Genomic DNA, 21,847 nt, shown 5'->3' with positions numbered 1-21,847 from the left:
ATTTCTAAATAATTTCACCAATATTTTCACTTTGAAACTAACCCATCCATCATCTCACCCAAGAAGAAGTGGGACTGGGACCATGCTGGCTCTGGTTGGGCCACTGATTGTGAATATTTTAAAGTTGCTATAGTTAGCTCTTTGTACTTTCTTAAACTTCCCCACTGATAGCAATGCCATGTGTTGCTGCTAAGCTAATGTTGGTCTTCACACTTCATTAATAGTATTTGAGGAGACCTAGTGTATATGATTCTGTGATTCTATGTCTTCAAAATAGGGCAGAATTTTCTTCACTGTATATTGTCAATCAGATAGGCATAGAATGGAGAGATTTTTTCCCTAAGACCTAGCTTCTCTCCTTTCCAGTGCTTGAAACTTCTTATATGGGCTGCAGTTTATACCACTTTCAAGTTACCAGTGCTATCCCTCAGAATCAGTATATGCCCCTCAGTTAATTTAGAGATGTCATGACGGTGTGAGAATTCTACTTGGTATGTTTTAAACTACAGTGGTACCTCGGGTTAAGAACTTAATTCGTTCTGGAGGTCCATTCTTAACATGAAACTGTTCTTAACCCAAGGTACCACTTTAGCTAATGGGGCCTCCTGCTGCCGCGGCCGCGCAATTTCTGTTCTCATCCTGAAGCAAAGTTCTTAACCTGAGGTAATATTCCTGGGTTAGTGGAGACTGTAACCTGAAGCGTCTGTAACCTGAGATATCACTGTATTCAAATCAAATATTTTCTCTGCCACCCAGATTTATTTTCACGCAGCTTTAATGTTAGTCACAGTGGATTTCAAACATAAGTGAATAACAATGCAAATGGCGCTGGCAGCATCAGCATCTATTGTTATGAAGCTGTTTGACAATGGGCAAAGCCAAATGCGTCACAGGCATTCCTGTGGCAATGTTTCTTACAGACCACTCCCTCTGGGGAACTGAAACAAAAACATACTTGTGAAATGAAGGGGAATTTCAGGAGCGGATGAGCCTGAGACGTGACTCAGAGTGGACACCAGGGATCAAAAGTGAACATAGAGGATAGGCTATGCTCTGTTCCACACGGGGCTGCTCAAAATCCATAGTTCCTGGCATCCATCTGAGTGCAGAGACAATGGAGTGTGCTTCTGGGGGTGAAGTCAAACTGCTTTGGACATCAGTCCTTTACAGTAATGTGTTTGGTGATTAGATAACAATCCCGTATTTATGAGATTTTGAAAGGATGGGTGATTTCATTCTTCAAATTTAAAACTATAGATACTGAACAAAATCTCCTTTTCATGAGAAATGTTAAAATTCATGGTCTAGCTACTGCTACTTCTGGAAAATCATTGTCATTCTGTAATTCTCAAAAGTGAGGTGATTACTTTGAAATCTGACCCATATTTCTTCCCATATAATGTACTATACATATAATGTATCTAAAATTAACAAATAAGCATACATCTCTTTATATCCATTGTTTTTTAAAAAAATGATTTATAGAACTCCAGCTGCTGCTCTTCTGTTTCTAGGAACTCTCCTGGTCTAATTGTGGCTATCAAATCATTGCATTGTATGACAGAGAATTTCTGACTAAATCAACAGATGATATTTTAATGAAGGAAGAATTGGAATTGATGCATTCTTTCTGTTTGTCTGGGGCAAGCTGATCTCTCTAACTGCAGGGCTTGATTAAGTTTAGAAAAAGGCAGGAGTCAGTATCTGCTTATTATATTGATATCATAGTTTGCTTAAGTATTAAGAATACCTTTTAAAATATGTTTTTTATAGTACCCATAATTAAAAATTTCCTTTTGGCTTATTTCTTTTCTTTCACGTATTTTCTTTCTTCCACCATGGAACCCAGCGTGGTTCCAAGGAGGCCTCCAATCAAGGCACTGACCAGACTCCCAACCTGCTTAGCTTCTGCAAGGTGGAGGTCTCGCATGGCTTCAGACCCATAGCACAGCTATATCTCAAGACTTTCCTCCCACATCCTTCGTGTTGACAGCTACTGCTAAGAAGATCACATTTTTAGCATTGCCTCAGGAACAGCTGAATTGCCATAAGGGTTGGCTGATGGTTATACAATCTGTAAAGGCATTATTACACAATCTGTAAAGGCATTGTTAACCAGCAGTGGGTAACCACCAGCCCATGGGCCAAATTAGGCCCAACACATTCCTAATTTAGCCCACGAGGCCATTTCCCCAAACCCTGTCCATGTACCCCACACCTGACATTGTGTGTGACATCAGATGTAGGGCAGTGGAACTGCAATTGAACTGTCAGGATCCTTAACATGCACTCCTGATTGTTCTTTGGCAAGCAGTTAGCACTTACAATAAACCCTGCAGGGAAACATTTCCTTCGCTTACATAGTTTGAGGTCAACCACTGCAATTCTCACTCTCTCTATTGTTGTTGGCGTTGCTTAAAATACTGCCTAAAATAACAGATCTCTAAACAATTTACAACGGAATGAAATATAGATTAGCATGCATCCTTAAAAGTGATTAGATGAAATCAATATTTTGGAAGTGCTTGCTGGGGGGAGAAAGTGTTTTCATGTCAACACCATGCAATGCTGGCATCTGCCTCATCCTACTTGGATGTGTTCCATAATGCAAGGACTATTGCACTGATTGCTCTCTTCTGAGCATAGAGACGTTTGATTTCTGAGACATGAGGCACCTCCGAATGCTCAGTCTCTGACAATCTGTGATCTAGTCTGATGATATGGATTGCATACGTGTATCAAATACCAGATATTATAGACTCTTGGAAAGCCCTTTCCAGGGCATGTTTTAGACATGTGCACCTAAGAAATCATTGCAGTGTGATTTCTAAATACAAGTTGTTTCCTTATTAAATTGTTTAAAGATAGTTCAGAACATATCCTTCATATCCTTAATGGCTCAGAGTTCAATCCTATAGTGACAACAGAGTATACAACTGAATTCATGTCCCTGATGTAGCACAAGGTGATTTCTTGTTTCCTTGGTCCAATGCCAGCCATCTTCTCTGTGGTGTAGAAGAAATAGTACAGTGGTGCCTCGCAAGACGAAAAGAATTCGTTCCACGAGTCTTTTCGTCTTGCGATGTTTTTCATCTTGCGAAGCACGGTTCATCGCAACTGCGCCTCTTCAAGCGGCTTTAAGAAAAAAGCGCAAGACGTTTTCATCTTGCGAAGCAATCCCATAGGGAAATTCGTCTAGCGAAGCAACGCAAAACCGAAAACGCTTTCGTCTAGCGAGTTTTTCGTCTTGCGAGGCATTCGTCTTGCGGGGCATCACTGTAGCTAGTTTGGTGCGCTGCTGGTGGCAGGCATCCGGAAAATCAGACAGACAACTGAAGAGCCTTCTGCAAGAGTGGCCCTTTCCTGGTGCATAGCTGTATCTTCAAGAGGGTATGCAGGAAAGGGACTTTGAGAGGCAAGTGTCTAACCTGCCAGGGCTGACTAACCTACCCCACATAGGACTCCACTGTAGGAGTTGCAGGTCAAGATTAAGGCTAGGACAGAAGCCTCTCTTGTATGCTTATATAAAGCACCACTTATGGTGTACATTGATGGCAATTTAGAAATAAAAATAATTCTGATGAAAAATGGCTGTATGCATTCGTAGGATCAGGCTGTCCCACCCAGCTGCGACATCAGAACCTTAAAAAGCGGCATACAGACTGTGGCATTAATCAATGTATCTATGCGCATCTACTGTCAGCAGGGATTCTGTAGGCTCTCATTTGTATCAGGTAGACTTCAAATGGTAAAGAATAGGTGTCAGCAAAGTACAGAATTGATATGTGAATTGGTTTTTGTATCTCCTTCCTAGGATGGAAACCATGGTTGACTTTGTTTGACAAAAATGGCAAACAATTTCATTTTCCATAATTATTAGTAATAAAACTTATTTAATAAATTATTTACCTGTGACAGCAGGATTTATTATTTGTTGATGAGCTTCCAGGGGATAGTACTTGCTCATAAAAAGGCAAAAATGTGACATTAATACAGTCATACAGTGAATATGTATGATTATATACATACTGCACCTATGCTGTGTTAATAAGCATAGCGACGTTAAGTAATTTGTGTTTCTTATGACATCTTATCACTGTTTCAAAAGTAATATAGAAGTACTCTTGTGCCTATTTGCCTATCACTGCTTATCATCATCATCATCATTTATTTCATGCATAAATTTTTAAACAACAGCATGATTTTTAAAAAATCATGCCTAATACCGAGATATATTCAATATTCTCAGAAGAATTCCTGCTCTCATCATTCATCCAAAAGTAAATCAATATCTTAGATGATAACAAATTATTTTTTAAACATTCTTTGGACAAAAAAATATATTGGCTGCGAGTCCTGCTTCCTGCCTTGCAGACCTTTTTCCACATGGCCTGGGAGGGCATGGCTCTGACTGACTCCAGCTAAGCATTAAAACTCTTCTGTCTCTCTGGAAATTATGGCAATCTCTTACAGGGATCTGTCAGCATTCCAACATAATGGGGTTTGTGTGAATATTGGATTTTGGTAGCATCCCTATGCTGAGTGTGGCATGAATTGAGATTATCTGGAGACATGTCAGGAGCTTCTGGGTTGCTGAGTCAAAAGATTCCTAGTGACCAGTGCCTATTACGGTTTCTCTCAAACATTCTGGTACAGGCAGCAGCCTGCAAGTTTGACCAGTTGTTTGCCAGTCTGCCTTTTTTTCTAGAATAGACGTCACCAGTCTTATTAGACCAATGGGCACATGTGAAATTTTGAGAAAGTTCTGTGGGGTTCAATCACAAAATGACTATGGGGGGGTGACTAATGCACAATGTCTGCAACATATAAATAAACAGAAAACAAAACAAAAAAATGTGGGCATATTCCTTTATCAGCTGCCACTGCACTTGTTCATGGAGAAATGCTCTTTGCACCTCTCCTCTTTTTAGAACGAGGGAGGGAGGCTGTCCAGTCTTGGCATACAATGAAATGTGAGCATGCTTAGTGTAGGAAACTCTGAGCCAATGCAAACATGAACTGAGCAGGAAGACTGAGCTTGTCTTCTCGCCACTAGCATCTGGGCTGAGGTCCAGTCTGAGCACTAGAACAGAAACTCTAATTATGGCCTATGCTTACTCAGCAGCTTACAGGATCAGACTTCTAAATATGTGCATTTTGTTTTGCTAAAGGGAAGAAAACTCGTTGTTTTAAACTGATGCATGAGATTCTTCCCCACTTTTCTCGAATAATCAAAGATTATTTAATGATATGTAAACTATTCATAACACAAGGAGATTGTTACTCCTGAGACCGTTATACAAAGTAGTAATATGTGTTAGACAAATGACAGAAACCTCTTCATTTCTTTTTTAAAAAATGAGTGTATGAAAGCAAGTAACTTGTTGTGCCAATTGCAGTCCAGACTGTATTACTGTGTATCATGGACTAATCTGATCCCTGATGGTGTAATATGAAATGAGTTGAATAGTGCATAAATATTGCATTTTGTTTATGTGTGTATGAATCACACCAGTACATTCTTATTTCATGTTATTATCATTATTTATTGGAAACTCCTTTTTGCCTCCCAGTTAATTTTAAGAATTTGTGTTTTACACCTTAATGTGGCAAAAAAAATGCCATAATCCTGAGTAAATACTACTTTAGTTATTCATTCTTTTATGAAGTGTTTGATAACTCCTATACAAACATTTTACAAGGCACTGTTTTCACTACTGATAGTCATTAATTTTGCTAATTGCTAAAGAAAACCTGAAACCTGGGATGTACAGGCTTTATCTGCTGCTCATCATGTGTCTGCAATTATGAACATAGATGCATATGTATTTGTGTAGACTTTCAAAACAAATCTAGCCTGGCATTGTAATCTTGACTTAAGCTATTGTTACTGCCCGCAGGAGCCATACCAGCAACTGAATGTGGCAGTAATATAAAATACAAGTAAGAATGTCTAGAGTCTTGATGGTTGTCATTTGATTAAATATATGTGAATTCCGTTTGATCTTGTCTTTTTATAATTCAGAGGGGCTTCGTTGTATATGTCTCACCTTTCTATAAAGTGTTTCTGGCAATCAAGCCTTAATTTCTCTTCTTATCTACATGCTTGCTATAGGCACGTAGCGGCTATGTTTTTTGTTCAAATGTTATGGTTGTAAACTGTTCTTAATTTCTGCCATTTGTTCTGTAGATGTAAAAAAAAATCCATCTTAAGGTGGGGGGAAAGAAAAATCCATTATATTTGAAGGAATTTGATAATTTTGTTGTAGTTCATTGCATGGCAGGTGGTAATAATGTCTATGCCAGCGCTGTCAAAATATGAAAATTAAAATGACGATGGGTTTTAATGAAATCCATTTGACAAATATAATTAAGGTGTTTTAATATGAAGGCCTGTAATAAAGACTACCGGTGGACTCCCTGAGGTCCTGACTAATTGTGTAGATTGCTTTTAAGCTTTGAATAGTTTTATTGGATAATGAACTGTTAAGAAGTGTTAGATCTTTCTTAAGCAGAATTTGGTTTGAAAAAGAAGAGGAGAGACAGGCCTGAGGTGTGGCATTTTAAACATAATTAGAAGAGAGTTTTAAGTTAACATCTTTGATCTTGCTGTCAGGTTTTGATTAGAGCTGTAAATGCTTTAATCAAGTGCAGTGTAGTCATTACATTTCTAACTGTTTTAAAACTGTGAAATTACTGAGATGCTGACATCAGTTTAACACATTTTGAACATTTGCAGCAAAGTTGTGTTGGTAAACCCTTAGTTTATATTAATATGTCAGAGTGTGGTGATTTTCCAATGTATAGTGTACGTGCATAATTATAATATGATGAACACATAATTTTGTGTTTTAAAAATACATATAAACAATAAAGGAAGGTTCATTGTATTTGATGAGAATATCATTCACTAAATTTTATAAGATTTGCAGTTGGTCTATATATAAAGGCTTGCTGATTCTAAAATTGTTTGTGTGTGTGAAGCACAGCCATGCGCAAGGTTTTGTATGTGTGAGGTACAGGGTGAAAGCTTACATTTTGAATCACCCCTTCATAAGGAAAAATGAAGGAAAAACGAAGGACAGATTGTTAGTGTAAGAGCCATTACAGGCTATGTAAGAGCCAATACAGGCTATGTTTTCTTGAAGACTGACTGTATAGATTCTGCCATTATGCCCCATAGGTGCAGTTGGTACTGGGTACAGAAATTAAGTATGCCGAGAACTTTGACTTTCTTTTCTGTTTCAGAAAACAAGCTTCAGGCTTGGAAATGCGTGAATGATCTAGAGAAATCTCTGGACCTTGAGGGTGCAGATGGAAGAATGGATGGGAAATGAAGTGATCAGGGCATATAATAATAGTATAAGAGTACTACTTCAATTATTTGCAAAGTTCTTTGCCTGATGATTAGCAGAAACAAAATACATTATGGGGAATATACCGGTATGTGTGTAAATACACATCCATTTCTACTAAGACTTTTGTATGTACACAAAATTAATATGTTGTAAAATCAGAATTCTGATTCAGCATCTGCAATTGTGCAATGAAAAGGAAATGCTTACTTTAACAAATCAACAACAACAACAAACCTATGGTTATGTGAAACATAATAAACACACAAGACGTAACCGGATGTACTTTTGAATAAATAAGTTATACTATTCATTGTATCGAACTGTAGATTTCAACAGAAATCTCATAAAGTTCAACGAAAAAGCAGAAGATCCAGTGGATCAGTTCATTCTCTAGTCAGTTCATGCATAAGGTCCATACATGTAAAAGTATCTATTCCACCTGTCTGTTCAAAGAGTCCAATAATCCACATGAAGGGTTGCTACAGTTCCACAGAATCCTTTCACAGAGTCTAAGACAATGATTTCCGGAATATTAGCCTTGTTTCGCCATCCTAGGCTTCATCAGTAGAACAGGCTCATATGTAATATTACAGGATAGTGGGTCTTATAGGATAGTAGTGGTTGAACTGATCCACTTGATCGTCTGCTTTTTTTGTTGAACTTTATGAGACTTCTGTTGAAGTCTACAATTCGATACAATGAATAGTTTACAGCCAGTTACGTCTTGTGTGTTTATTGAGTACTTTAATAAATCAGCAAAAACTGAAGGCAACATTACACTGTCATGTTCATTTTTATATGCCACGTTTTTCTGCCAACAGAATGGCACCCAAAGGGAGTTTGATTTTGCTGTTGTCAGTGTCATTTGATAGGTTGTTACTAAAAGCTGTAAGTAATAGTTTCTATTGATGTAGTAGCTGCTTTTGCAATTGTAATCTGCCACATCCGTTACGCTACCAGGAAAGTCCTTGCATGCATACTTGTTGTAGAAAACTCTTTCTTGCTAGGTATTTTGAAGATCTATTCTGTACTTACACTTAATGTAAAGCAGTCTGAAAGGAATTTGCAGAGGGGCAACTGTATTGGTCCGTACAGCATAAACAACAGAGGCTTGTGCCACCTTGAATTTATTATGCCCTGCAGTCTCATGAACTGGACTGTAGGCCATGAAAGCTCATGCCGCAATAAAGTTGTTTGTCTGGCAGGGTTTTGCTGAGAAGAACTGATGGTGTTCTCTATCACAGTGAAAAAGGCAAATTGCATGCTACAGAAAGAAACTGAAAAATAAAACTGTCAATATCATAATGCTGTTATACAAAGCTATGGTGAAACCACATTTGGAATACTGTGTAGAGTTCTGACCACCTTGCCTCAAAAATGGTTTTTGTAGAGTTGGAAAAGGTTCAGAAAGGGGGAACCAAAATGATCAAGGGGATGGATCAACTACCCTATGAGAAAAGGCTGCAACATTAGGGGCAGTTTAGTTTAGAGAAAATGTAAGTAAGAGATGAAATGATAGAGAAAAGCTTACCTCCCTCTCTCATGACACTCAAACAGCCAATAAAGCTGAATGTTGGAAGATTCGGGACAGATAATATAGGGCTGCCATACGTCAAGGTTTTCAGCTGGAAAATGGCATCCAGACAGATTTTCAGCAAATCAGCAAAAATGTCTGAGGAAACCCAGATGTCTGGCAAGAGGATTTAAAAATCAAAATTCAGAAAAGGCCCAAATCTTAGATTTAGGGGGGGGGGAGAGGAGGAGGAGGAGGAGGAGGAGGAGGAGGAGGAGGAGGAGAAGAAGTGATAAATGTACAAATATTTGTCAAAGGTAGTTAAAATATTAATGGAAGAGTCATCATCATAATAACTTTATTTTTTATACCTTGCCCATCTGTTTCTCCAGCCTCCCTGGGCAGTTTATAGTATATCTAAAAACAAAATAAAAACAAGCATTAAAAAAACCCTCCCAATACAGGGCAGCCTTCAGATGTCTTCTAAATGTTGTGTAGTTCTTTATCTCCTTGACATCTGAAGGGAGGACGTTCCACAGGGCGGGCGCCACTACCAAGAAGGCCCTCTGCCTGGTTCCCTGTAACTTTGCTTCTTGCAGTGAGGGAACCAGCAGAAGACCCTCGGAGAAGGACCTCAGTGTCCAGGCTAAGCGTTGGGGGTAGAGACGCTCCTTCAGGTATACTGAATAATTCAGGTACAAGTATAATTAAAAATTATGATCAGGTCTAAATATTAATCCTGATTATCAAAAAAACTTTCCCCTGTTTTACTGTAAATTTACTTCTGAAATAAACAACATCCTGTTGATTTATTTTTTTTTGACACAAAGTACTTTTTTAGGAAGAAGTATTACATTTTCATACAGTGCTGAAGGCTCATGAATAATTTTGAATTCATTTTCATTCTTTTATGTTTCCACTTTTAAGACATCTTTTTTATGTGTGCTAAGAACCTTGAACAATCTCTTTACTCAGCAGTCTTCCGCATTTTGTTTTCTCTCTTTTTTTAACCTTAGAACTCTGTGTCTCCAACTTTGCAATACATTTTTTATACGTGACATTTTGTTTTCAAGCAAGAGTTCATTCTGGAAGGAAGAAATCGAAGCTAGTGAAAGGATTGGCTAATTATCATTTTTCTCAGGACAACAGAAACATGCTGTTCTGTTGACTTGCAGTGTTTGTAATTTATACCCATTAAATTGATGTTTTACCATCTATTACTGATTCCTAGGCTTCTGTTTGCACTTATTGGTTGTAACAAGCATTTTGTTTTTGTACAGGAGAAAAATGGTCTCAGTCACTTCTACTGTATCCGAAAAGGAGAATGGGATTTGTAAATGATAAATGGGGAAGTTGACTAGCTAACTAATAAAGATTTGTCTTAATCAAGTATGATTTGTCAGAACAGGAGCGCGTTGAGGTCAGGGCACATGCAATGAATAATACAGCATTCACAGGAGAGGAGGACCAGGCAAAAGGCCTCATAAATATGCTGTGATTACCCAGTGCTAATTCATATTCAAAGAATGAGTGGCATTGAAGCCAGCTCCTAGGTTTCTGAGCAGTTAACCTGTGCTGTGGTGTGTTTTTTCCCCGGGTCCTCTGGTCTTAAGAAAACTTTAGCATATTTTCTATAAGTATCATGTTCGATGCAGCTCTTATTGTATTGGATAAATGTCGTTGTTTGTGGTTGCTGATTTGAAGCCCCAATTATTATACTTTCCGCCTCTTTATGGCTCTCAATTTCAATAACTTTTGTTTATTGTTATTTAGTATGAGTATTGGTGCAACAGTGAAAGCCCTTTCCCATTTTGCATGTATCTCTAAAGCATGAATGTTTTGTCACAAAGTTCTCTTTACTACCTTGAAAGAATGTAGAATAAAACAGAAATACAGTGGTACCTCTAGTTAATAACTTAATTCATTCCGGAGGTCCATTCTTAACCTGAAACTGTTCTTAACCTGAGGTACCACTTTAGCTAATGGGGCCTCCCGCTGCTGCCACGTGATATCTGTTCTCATCCTGAAGCAAAGTTCTTAACCCGAGGTACTACTTCCAGGTTAGCGGAGTCTGTAACCTGAAGCCTTTGTAACCTGAAGTGTTTGTAGCCCAAGGTACCACTGTAGTACTTACCTATCTTTCCCCACATTTTTGACTATCTAATCAGACACCTAAGTGTAGTTTCCTAAAGTTAAAACTTTGTGCAGTTTGGATTGTTGGGTACTTGAACATACCCGGTGGTGGTCAAATCCCTTTGGAAGTATGTGGACTTTGGGGGTTAGTGCTGCTTGGAGTAGGGCACAAAGGAGCTCCAGGTTTCGTAGGTCCTTGGGCAAGATCACCTCCATGAGCTTCTTCCAGGCTCTTAGGGAGTCCTCTCTTGTCACTGAGCCATTATTGCCAACTGCTGCTACTCCTTTTCAAATTCCCCCTCTTTTAGAGCCTCTGAATAGAGAGCAGAGAGATGATAACTGCAGAATTGTAAAGGTTTCTCAAGATGATCAGCCTTATGTATTTATTTACAAATTTTATTAGTAGACTTCCAATTGTCTGTCCAAGTTGGTTCTCTCATATATATATATAGAGAGAGAGAGAGAGCGCGCGCCAAAATACCCTATTTTGAGTTATGCCCTAACGCAAATGTGTTGGCATCATCTGGAGCAGAAAAACATGTCACTGAAAAACATAAAATCACTGTTTATGAAAAACATAATAACAAACACTGATTATGAAAAACATAATCACTTTTACCATATGTATATTTGTATAGAGGAAATTGAGATTGAAAAGGAATGAATAGTTCATATGTGACTGACATGGAATGCATACTCTGTAGATTTTAGCCAATTTTAGTGACTGATAGCCTACTGATGAACATCCAAATAAGTTTACATATTGTTCAAACTTCCTAACTTAGCTTGTTTCCCCATAGCCTCTGAAATAGCTTTCCTTAAATTGTTGTCAGTGGGACTACTCCAGGAGTGAACAGTTGAAGAACATCAACTGAATACTTTAATGTTCATCTTCCTGCACTGGTTTTAGACTGAGAGTAACAGTTTCTGATTCTTCTGCCTGGTTAAATCGGGGTGGGGAACAGTTGATCCTCTACACAGTAAGGATGGCAAATAGCCAGGGATAATGGGAGTTGTAGTCCAGTAACATCTGGATAGCCACAGGCTCCCTACTGCTGGGTTAATAGATTCACCACACATGCCCCACCGTGAAGTTTGGACATAGCCTTGGGATTATCTACAAATTGCAGTTTCCAGGGTAGGTTATTGCATATCATATATGCATGGTAGTTTTTCAATGTAACACCTATAATGGTTGGCACATGTATTGTACTTGTTGTTTTGTTGTTTAGTCATTTAGTCGTGTCCGACTCTTCGTGACCCCATGGGCCAGAGCATGCCAGGCACTCCTGTCTTCCTGCAGTTTGGTCAAACTCATGCTGGTAGCTTCGAGAACACTGTCCAACCATCTCATCCCCTTCTCCTTGTTGTATTGTACTGTGTAGCTCTAATTTGAACATTCCTGTTGGTAGCTGGTGAGTGTCCTTATAGTTTGAAGTATCCACATGATTGGCTGTGGTCAAGACTGGAGCATGACAATGGTTACTAAATAATGTGGGTTTTGGGGGGACACAGGTGTATCGCTTAGTATGCATTGCTCATTCGGTAGAGCCTGAGACTCTTAATCTCATGATTGTTTGGCAAAAGATTTCTGTACTTCAGGGGTTGGACTGAGTGATCCTTGGAGTCCCTTCCAACTCTACAATTCTATGATTTATTGATTGATTGATACATTTCTATCTCACCTTTCCTCCAAAGAGCTCAAGGTGACATACACGGCTTTCCAGCTCCCCAGTTTACCCTCACAATAACCTAGGCCAGGGGTAAGCAACCTAAGGCCCGTGGGCCGGATGCAGCCTAATCGCCTTCTCAATCCAGCCTGCGAACGGTCTGGGAATCAGCGTGTTTTTACATGAGTGGAATGTGTCCCTTTATTTAAAATGCATCTCTGGGTTATTTGTGGGGCATGGGAATTCGTTCATCCCCCCCCCAAATATAGTCCTACTCACCAAATGGTGTGAGGGACAGTGGACCGGCCCACGACTGAAAAATGTTGCTGACCCCTGACCTAGGCTTAACGTCTGTGACTGGCCCAAGGTCACCCAGTGAGTTTCATGGTTGAGTGAGAATTTGATTCCTGGTTTCCGAAATCCTAGTCCAACACCGCACGGGATTTCTTCATTTTTGTAATTTAAGATAAAAGCATTAGCTGCTTTCAGTCCTACATTTTAACCTATTCTTTAATTGAAGCTTTTAGCACAGCCATGTGATTCATTTTGCGTTGAATGTTGTTAAGCTGTCCTTTTCTGTGCAGTGAATGGTGGATAATATGCTCCATTTTGGAAACCCACTCCATATCTGTTTTATTTTGTACAGTTTCTCAACTGCTTCTTTATTGCACAAGCTCAATAGTAAAGTTTGTGAATTATGATAACAACTATTTTACTCAACATTCTACAGTTTTCTGTGTATTGGCATGTAGTCATTAACTATTATTCTTTTTAGCCATATAACCACCCCTTGTCATCTAAGAATCTTATGATCTAAATACTTCTATCTGTTAGCACTAGTTTCCATATCTAAATATGTCAACTGAAAAGCTATAAATTACAGCAGTTTCACTTGTGCCCCAACACTTAAGATATGTCAGCACTTCCTTTCATTAACTTGCTGTTGTCAGAAACCTAATAATTTGGCTCAAACCTGAACTTTTTTGCTTCAAACTGTGTATTCCCAAGCCTATAAATCCAAGTAATACTTTACATTCAGTCCTTTCCTAAAAGCACCACTCCCTCTTTTACCCCCACCCTTCTAATCTCTCACTGATGTGATCAGCTTTTTAAAAAATTCATCTGTTACCAAACTTAGTCTCCTACAATAGAGTAGTTTAACTTCAGGTGAAAGACAAATCTCATTGACAAAAAAGATCCTTTACTTAACTTTCAAGGATAAGTCGCTCAAATGTTTTAACTCATTTCTTATTAATTTGTCACCTGAATAGATAGATCTTATAAAACATCTGTTTCTATCCTTTGCTGTCTTATTCTCATTGCAAATAAAATTATAATACCCCGTGACAAAGATTCAATCAGACTAAAGAAAGTTACTAGAGCGAAAAAGACCTTCTGTGAGACTGACTTTTATTTATTTCATAAAATGCATATACCACTTAATTTTTTTCATTTTAAAAACCCTCAAAGCTTAACCATGTTGCATTACTTCTTCGAATCTTCGAATTGTTGAGTTGGAAGGGACCACAAGGGTCATCTAGTCCAACTTCTGCAATGCAGGAATCTTTTGGCTAATGTGGAACTCTAACCCATGACTCTGAGATTAAGAGTCTCATGCTCTGCAAATTGAGCTATCCCTGAGACTCTTAAATCCTGATTCTATACATTTGAGCAGACATTTCATTTGCTTGTGATGTTGATGTAGCATGGCTATGAAGCCTTACTCTGCCATGTTTTGGGACACTGGTTCAGTAACAAAGCTTCCGTTACTCTGACAGAGGAGAAGGGGTGTCCTCTGATGTAAGAACTCCTTCTGCTGAACAAAGGCAACCTCTGGATCCAGTCCATTGCTTTCATGTCAGAAATTATATAGAAGAATTCTAAGAATTTGTGTCTCATCCACCTGACCATTCTTTGAAAATAGAATCGTTTAACTCAGAGTATAAATGTAGTAAATTGTGCAATGTAGGATTGTTCATTGTGGAAAGGATACTCAGTCTCTATCTCAGTAAATTTTCTATATTGGGGATGTACCAAAGGTGCAGACAGTCAGCTACAAATTCACTCTAAAATTTTTAGGATTGGACAGCAGTCATGCCACTATAAATGGTAAATGTAGAAAGGCCTCAAACGCTAGTTAATCTAATGTGAAAGCTTCCAATATTCACAACAGGAAAAAAATGAGAAGGGGAAGGCATGTGAGCCTATGTCTTTCTGGGGCTCATTCTTATAACCCTAAAATATTTCATTATTACATTTAGTATGGTACTCTTCTTTGCTTAGCTGTTCAACTTTGCAAGTTATCTAACAATATGAAGACAAGACAATTCTGGATTTTAAGAAGCTTGATTCATTGTCCCTCTAAGGCTTGTACTAGATGATAAATTTACACTTGCTGATGTGTTATCATTTCATTGCAGCGTAACTCAAGAATGAAATAATTTGTCTGTTGAATGTTCATGCTTTTTTCAGGCAGCACATAAATTATACTGGTGGCTGTGAAAGTATTTGAACTTTGCAATTCTGGATATTTTGTGTATCTTATTACAATAAAATCTTAGTCCCTTTTTGGAATTCTGCACAGCAATGTTTAATTATATCATTGTTTAATCATAGTGAAGTAATAGATGGATGGAGCCTTTCTGTATTAGGACTCGTTATGATAAACAAATGCTTTCATTTGTTTCTAAATGCCCCTAGAGTTTACAAGATAAGTCTGGATTTTGCAAAGGGTTTAGTATGCCCAGTGTGTCTTCTTTGTTTTTCTTTTGTTTGTTTTTTTATGGTAAATCACCATTCTGCATTGAAAATGGTGTGTGATCTTGTGGTAGGGAGAGGATGTAGCTGTTCAGCTACTTTAATCATAAGCACTATTCTATTCTACAGCTCTCTGAATTATGGCCTGAACTCTAAATGTGGAGTTCACCACATGCATTTTGTAAACCTGCTCCAAAGTTGATGGTGTTTCCTGCTTGGCAGGGGGTTGGACTCGATGGCCCTTGTGGTCTCTTCCAACTCTATGATTCTATGATTCCCAACCACCAATATTGTTTACTATTTATGGGGATGAATTACCGTATTTTTCGCCCTATAGGACAAAAATGAAGGGGAAATGTGTGTGTGTCCTATGGGGCGAATGCAGGCTTTCGCTGAAGCCTGGAGAGCGAGAGGGGTTGGTGCGCACCGACCCCTCTCCCTCTCCAGGCTTCAGGAAGCTATCCGCAAGCCGTGGGAGCCTGCAGGAGTTCCCCCGGGCTCCCACGGCTTGGGCAGAGCTGCCTGCACCCCAAAGCCTCGGCGCGCTGAGCAGTCGCGCCGGGGCTTCGGGTAGCTCTGCGCAAGCCGCGGGAGGGCTCCCCCGGCTTGCGCAGCACTGCCTCTTATCCCGAAGCTACCCGAAGTGACTGCTGAGCGCGCCGGGGCTTCGGGATAAGAGGCAGCGCTGTGCAAGCCAGGGGAGCCCTCCCGCGGCTTGCGCAGCGCTGCTTCTTATCCCGAAGCCCCGGTGCGCTCAGCAGTCGCGCCGGGGCTTCGGGTAGCTCTGCGCAAGCCGCGGGAGAGCTCCCCCGGCTTGCGCAGCGCTGCCTCTCATCCCGAAGCCCTTGCAGTTCCCACGGCTTGCAGAGAGCAGCCTCTTCTGGGGGCTGGGGTCAGGGGAAGCTTGGGCTTCCCCCGCCCCAGCCTCGCACCTTGGGGGGGAAATAATTTTTTTTTTCTTTATTTCCCCTCCAAAAAACTAGGTGCGCCTTATGGGCCGGTGCGCCCTATGGGGCGAAAAATACGGTATTTCAAATTCTTTAGAGAATCTAAGCTTAATCCTTGGATACAAATAAATATACCAGAGTGCACATTTTAAATAAAAATTAGTTTTAGGCATTGCACCTTTTGCCAAGTGGAATAATTGAGAGCAAGGGTTCTAGACTAGAACATTACGGTTTATCTCCCAAATGCTGTTTGAATGATTAGAAGGATCATTGCTGGACTTCTGGAAGATGGCTGTTTGCTGCCAGGCATTTATTCAAATTCGACTGCAGGTAGCAATTCAGGGTTAGCCAACATGATGCCCTCCAGATGCTGTTGGATTACAGCTCCCATAGGATGCTCTGAAGGCATAGGAGACTGCCACCTGCTAAAGCTAAGCAGGTCTACATCTGTTCAGTGCCTGGATGGATGACTGATTAGGGACCAAGTGTATGTTTCCTTGGGTTCCACAATAGAAGAAAGGTGGGATATAAATGTAAGGAAATAAATTCCCATCAGTTCCTGCCAAAATAGCCAATGATAAGGAATTATAAGAATCTCAGTCCAGCATTTGGAGGGCATCATGTTGGTGATTCCTGTGCTGCTTCATCATTTCGGACCTGATGACCCTGGATTCCTGCATAAATATATTTTTAAGCAGTTGTATACATTGTCGTACATAGTACAAAACTAGAAGTCTCAATGTAAGCAACCATATAAACAGTGGTTGATTGATAAAATTTGAGAGATTATGATTATGTACAAACTAATTCAGCAAGTACAGCAAGCAAATGATGTTATGGCATCCTGGTTTCCTTTTATTTCCTGTGGGAAAGCCCTTGAGGCTTCTCATCAAATTCCAATCAAGGACAGATGTCTATACCCCCCCCCCGACTATAATCTCTCTTTCTCGTTCATATGAAACATAGATCCCATCTTTCAATAGTTAGCGAGCTTCTCCTTAGGCTGTTTTACTGTAGTTGCCCCATAGGCATATACAGGATAGTCTAAGGATTGTAATCAGTGAGTTTCTTTATTCCTTTAATTGTGTTTTAGTATTTTATGAGTGTTGCTTTTTGTAGTTTTAATTTTTTCTAAAATGAAATTCCATGAAACTGTGATTGAAAGGAATTTGCTGTGAGAAGAGAGTCGTTGATTTCTGCTGAATCCCATCCAGCCTCCATCTTTGGCTGCAGCCTCCTGCACCAAAGTGCTACTATATCAGAGTAACCCTCAGGAGTGGATTTTCAAAGAACTGCAGAAGGAAGGAGACCTCCAAACCTCTATTGCCCAAACTCTTTGGATTTAAGCCTATGTTTCAAGTGTTGTATAATTAACACTGTTAATTTAACTTTGGTTTACTTTGGTGGCATCTCTGAAATTATTTTTTGATGGGACGCGGGTGGCGCTGTGGGTAAAAGCCTCAGCGCCTAGGACTTGCCGATCGAAAGGTCGGCAGTTCGAATCCCCGCGGCGGGATGCGCTCCCGTCGCTCGGTCCCAGCGCCTGCCAACCTAGCAGTTCGAAAGCACCCCCGAGTGCAAGTAGATAAATAGGGACCGCTTACTAGCGGGAAAGTAAACGGCGTTTCCGTGTGCTGCGCTGGCTCGCCAGATGCGGCTTCGTCACGCTGGCCATGTGACCCGGAAGTGTCTTCGGACAGCGCTGGCTTCCGGCCTCTAGAGTGAGATGAGCGCACAACCCTAGAGTCTGTCAAGACTGGCCCGTACGGGCATGGGTACCTTTACCTTTAACCATATCAGCCCAAAGGTGTTTAAAGCTCTTAACACCTTTGGGCTGAAATGGTTACTACTAGCTATATTCTCTTCATAAAATACTGAGCCTTCTCTTTAGTTGTATATGTTTGCTAGGAGGCAATGCAGCTATTTCAGTTCTTTGAGTTTTCTGCCGGGTTGAAATTCATGGCTGAAAGTATTGGCCCTAAGTGACATATCAGCAATTCATTTTCTGGTATTCCAACTGACATGGTCTCCATCCTTTATTTATTGATATCTTCAGTCATTGGCAATGAGAGGAAAATACACTATTTGTCAAAGCTGACAGTGTTCTACTCTTGGTTGATGACACTGTTGTCTTGATCAGTCGACAATAAACTTGATGCCAATTGGCAAAGTATATTTATTTTCAAAAATGTGATATAAAGTGATTTTTTATCTCTGTTTGCAAAACATCAGCATTTTTATTTACTTTTTAAAAGGAAAGGGTTTCTTTTCCCTGTTTTAAGGATTGGTTTGAGTTGTATACAAGTGAGATTTCATAGTGTGGTACTCAACTGAGTTTTGCTCAGAGAAGACCTATTGGAATCAATAGACCTAATTTAGTCATGTTCACTCATTTCAGTGAATCTACTCTAAGTAAACCTTAGTTGAATACCACCCATTGCTTTGAATCTGGGTAGGTTGAAGAATAATATTTATTAGATGTATAGCCTTGAAAGCTTATGGCAAGTACAAACAACAACAAAACCAGAAGGAAATTGAATTGACTCATATTCACTGAAATTTCTCTCCTTTTTTCAGCTTAATCACGAGCTTCAAATGATTCAGTATTGGTTTATGTCATATAAGACGTTGAAAGAGGATGAGGAATAGATATGTCTTCAAATATTAATGCTCATTTGCACAAACAATAGACTAACACAATAATGGTACAAAAGATTAAAGAGTTTCAGAAATATTTATACTGTTCTTCCATCTATATACAATAATCTGTCCTTGTAGCATATATTGTACCACCTTTCACCTCTGGGAGGCATTATATATGCAGCTAAAAATTAAGAGCATCAAGCCAGAAAGAAACTGAGAACACTATGGCTATATAAATTCATGGTTAGCTATCTGAGGAAGTATTCATATTTATATTATTCTATCAGGGACTGCTACCAAAATATAAACTTCAGTAATTTATAAAATATATACCATATTAAGGTGAAATATGTCAATTTAACTAATAATAGCTAAAATAACAGTCTTGGTAATATGCATCTATGCACACCTCATCATTTCCTTTGTGGGGCTGGATTACCAAAACTATTTTAGAGTTTTGATGTATAAGTTCAGTAGATTTAAATCGCTGTAGTATGCTGTTACTGGAATAATCCCGTCTCCCATCAAATGGGTGTGGTCCATAGTGGCCCGTAAGTGATCATGTGAGACAATGGATATTTTGTTTTTTACTGGATATCAGCTCTCACACCTTGGAGGGTGCTACTCCTGTGGGGAAGCTCCAGCTTCATGGATGCTTTCCATGTGTAGCTCCTGTTGCCAGAAGGGGGAACTAAACAAAAAACAAAAAACACCTATGTTTGTGCAGAATTTCATCCATGACACCTGGGATCCTGACTACTGTGATATGTGTTTTGCCCAATACAGTATATCAGTTCTGCACTGGTTTTCAATGGTATATGGACTGCATGTTTTTCATTTCTGTGGCTTAAGATTGTTCTTAGGATTTTATTCAACTAACATACCCAGAGAAGACCCATTGAAATTAACAACACTGACTAATGTTAACGAGTCTACTCTGGGTAAAAGTTGGTTGACTACAACCATGATTATCACATTTGGAGACTTGTGTTTCATAAAGTATTTGCTAAATTTTATCCTTTCCATGCTGTTTAAAGTGATATTCTCTATTTTTCATGGTTTGTGACGTTTCTACCCACTTTTTAATTTCTCCATGCAGAACAGATCGGCCAGGACATATTGGAAAACCTCAGCAATGATAGAGAGAAGATTCAGCGTGCTCGAGAAAGAGTAAGTTTGATAATGAGAAACAATTTGCCACTCCAGAGGTACTTAGGATTATCACCAGAATAAGTTTATTATGAATATTTTGAGGAAGGGAGTGAGTATTACTGCTCTTTCTACAAAGCTGGATAAAGATGGAAGTTCTCAAATGTTTCCTGCCTCCCTTATCAGACCATGCTGCGTTCAACTATATAAATCCAAGTTCCCAATGCAGAGTCTGTGGGCACCACTGTGCCCACCAATACTCGTAAGTTATTTGTGAAAAGTCTCAGTAAATATTCCTTCATCCACAATGGATGAGAGACTGCTTCTCTTCCTGCTCAGTTCCTGTTTGCACTATCTCAGCCTGTGCTTCTTTGAACATGTTCCCTTAAACATGACCGTATTTGATTGGATGCTACAAAGAGGCAGCCTCCCATCCTTCTGTTCTGAACAGAGAAGCGGTGGAAATAACTTCTCTCAGTAAGCAAGCAAGCAAGCAAGCAAGCATAGCTGTTACTGTAGTTCCCTTTTCCCCGTTGATAGGGAAAGGCATGCTGGCACCATTTTGTGGCCCTGTCCCATGTTCTGTTCTTGTGGCAGCCTATTTGTGTTATGTCACACACCCCCATGGCAGCCATTTTGTGACTGACATCCACAGCACTTACTCAAATGTGCCCACTGGCTCAGAAAGATTTTATTTTTAAAAAAATTTTAAATTTCTATACCAACCCACATCTGAAGATCACAGGGCAGTTTACAATATAAAAACACAAAAATGCACACCACAGTAAGAAGCAAAAACAATAGCCCCCCCCCCACTACTCTCTTGAAACTCCATTGTTTTTGAAAAATGTGAAGTTTGAAGTGCCAGCATATTTCATTAACATGTAAATAGATTACTTCCTTTTAAAAAACCAAACAAACCACAAAGGTCTCTCTACCTATTGGATTATAAACAATCTTTCAACATTTTCCCTCACAGCTCAGAGAAACAGATGCAAACTTGGGCAAGAGTTCAAGGATCCTTACAGGAATGTTACGAAGGTAAGGGCAAGGTAGGGACCCTCTCTCTTTTTCTTGCTTCCTTCATATAAATTGTAAGTTAGATAAAATCTATTGACGCTTGTCATAATTTTGAATCGTTTGGAAATCTGCCAGCTTGGTGTAGTTTTGCTAAGGGCAGTTCCTCTGACAATTAAAACTATTTTGGTTGCTGTAGATGTCTTTCTCCCACACACACACCAGTCTGAGATATAGGGCTATAGTTGAAACTTTTTTTACTGCTGCTTGTTTATATGGATGGCCAACCTTCTTCGCAACACACGCAATCTGTATTCAAGAAATCATTAAAACAAATCCTTGACTATATTAATATATGCTCTTTCCATATATATATCACTCTTGCCCATGCTGGCACAGTTCCTGTAGACATATGGAGCACCAACAAAGAGCTCAGTTTCTCTCACCAGACCATGTGCAGCTAGATGCACTAGCCTGGGCACGTCCAACTCCCAAGATACTGCGATCTACTCCCAGTATAAAAAAGGCAGTGATCTACCCATTGAGAGGGTTTAACAGAGCTGCTGAGCTTTTTTAAGGGGCGGTTTCAAAAACTACGCTCAGCCAATACTACAGCGCTGATAATAGCACGCAGCACAACAGCCACCTATACACAAACGA

The 21,847-nt window shown here is 39.5% G+C and overlaps 1 protein-coding gene across 4 annotated transcripts in view; it reads left to right on the top strand.

The window, feature by feature from the left end:
• Nucleotides 1-21,847, top strand: part of VTI1A (vesicle transport through interaction with t-SNAREs 1A) — a 236,113-nt gene that overhangs the window by 127,148 nt on the left and 87,118 nt on the right. For 2 of the 4 annotated variants that reach the window (XM_083505034.1, XM_083505033.1), the window contains 2 exons: nt 20,121-20,191; nt 21,150-21,222. In XM_083505034.1, the coding sequence (XP_083361160.1) occupies nt 20,121-20,191; nt 21,150-21,215 (137 nt within the window). In that variant the 3' untranslated portion in view covers nt 21,216-21,222. The remainder of the gene's footprint in view (nt 1-20,120; nt 20,192-21,149; nt 21,223-21,847) is intronic. The other 2 variants (XM_083505031.1, XM_083505032.1) reach the window with 1 other exon arrangement.

Source organism: Podarcis liolepis (genome assembly GCF_965112155.1).
Source record: "Podarcis liolepis genome assembly, chromosome: 5".
NCBI lineage: Eukaryota > Metazoa > Chordata > Lepidosauria > Squamata > Lacertidae > Podarcis > Podarcis liolepis.
Note: the sequence above shows the minus strand (reverse complement) of the source record. Positions and strands in the feature narration are given on the sequence as shown.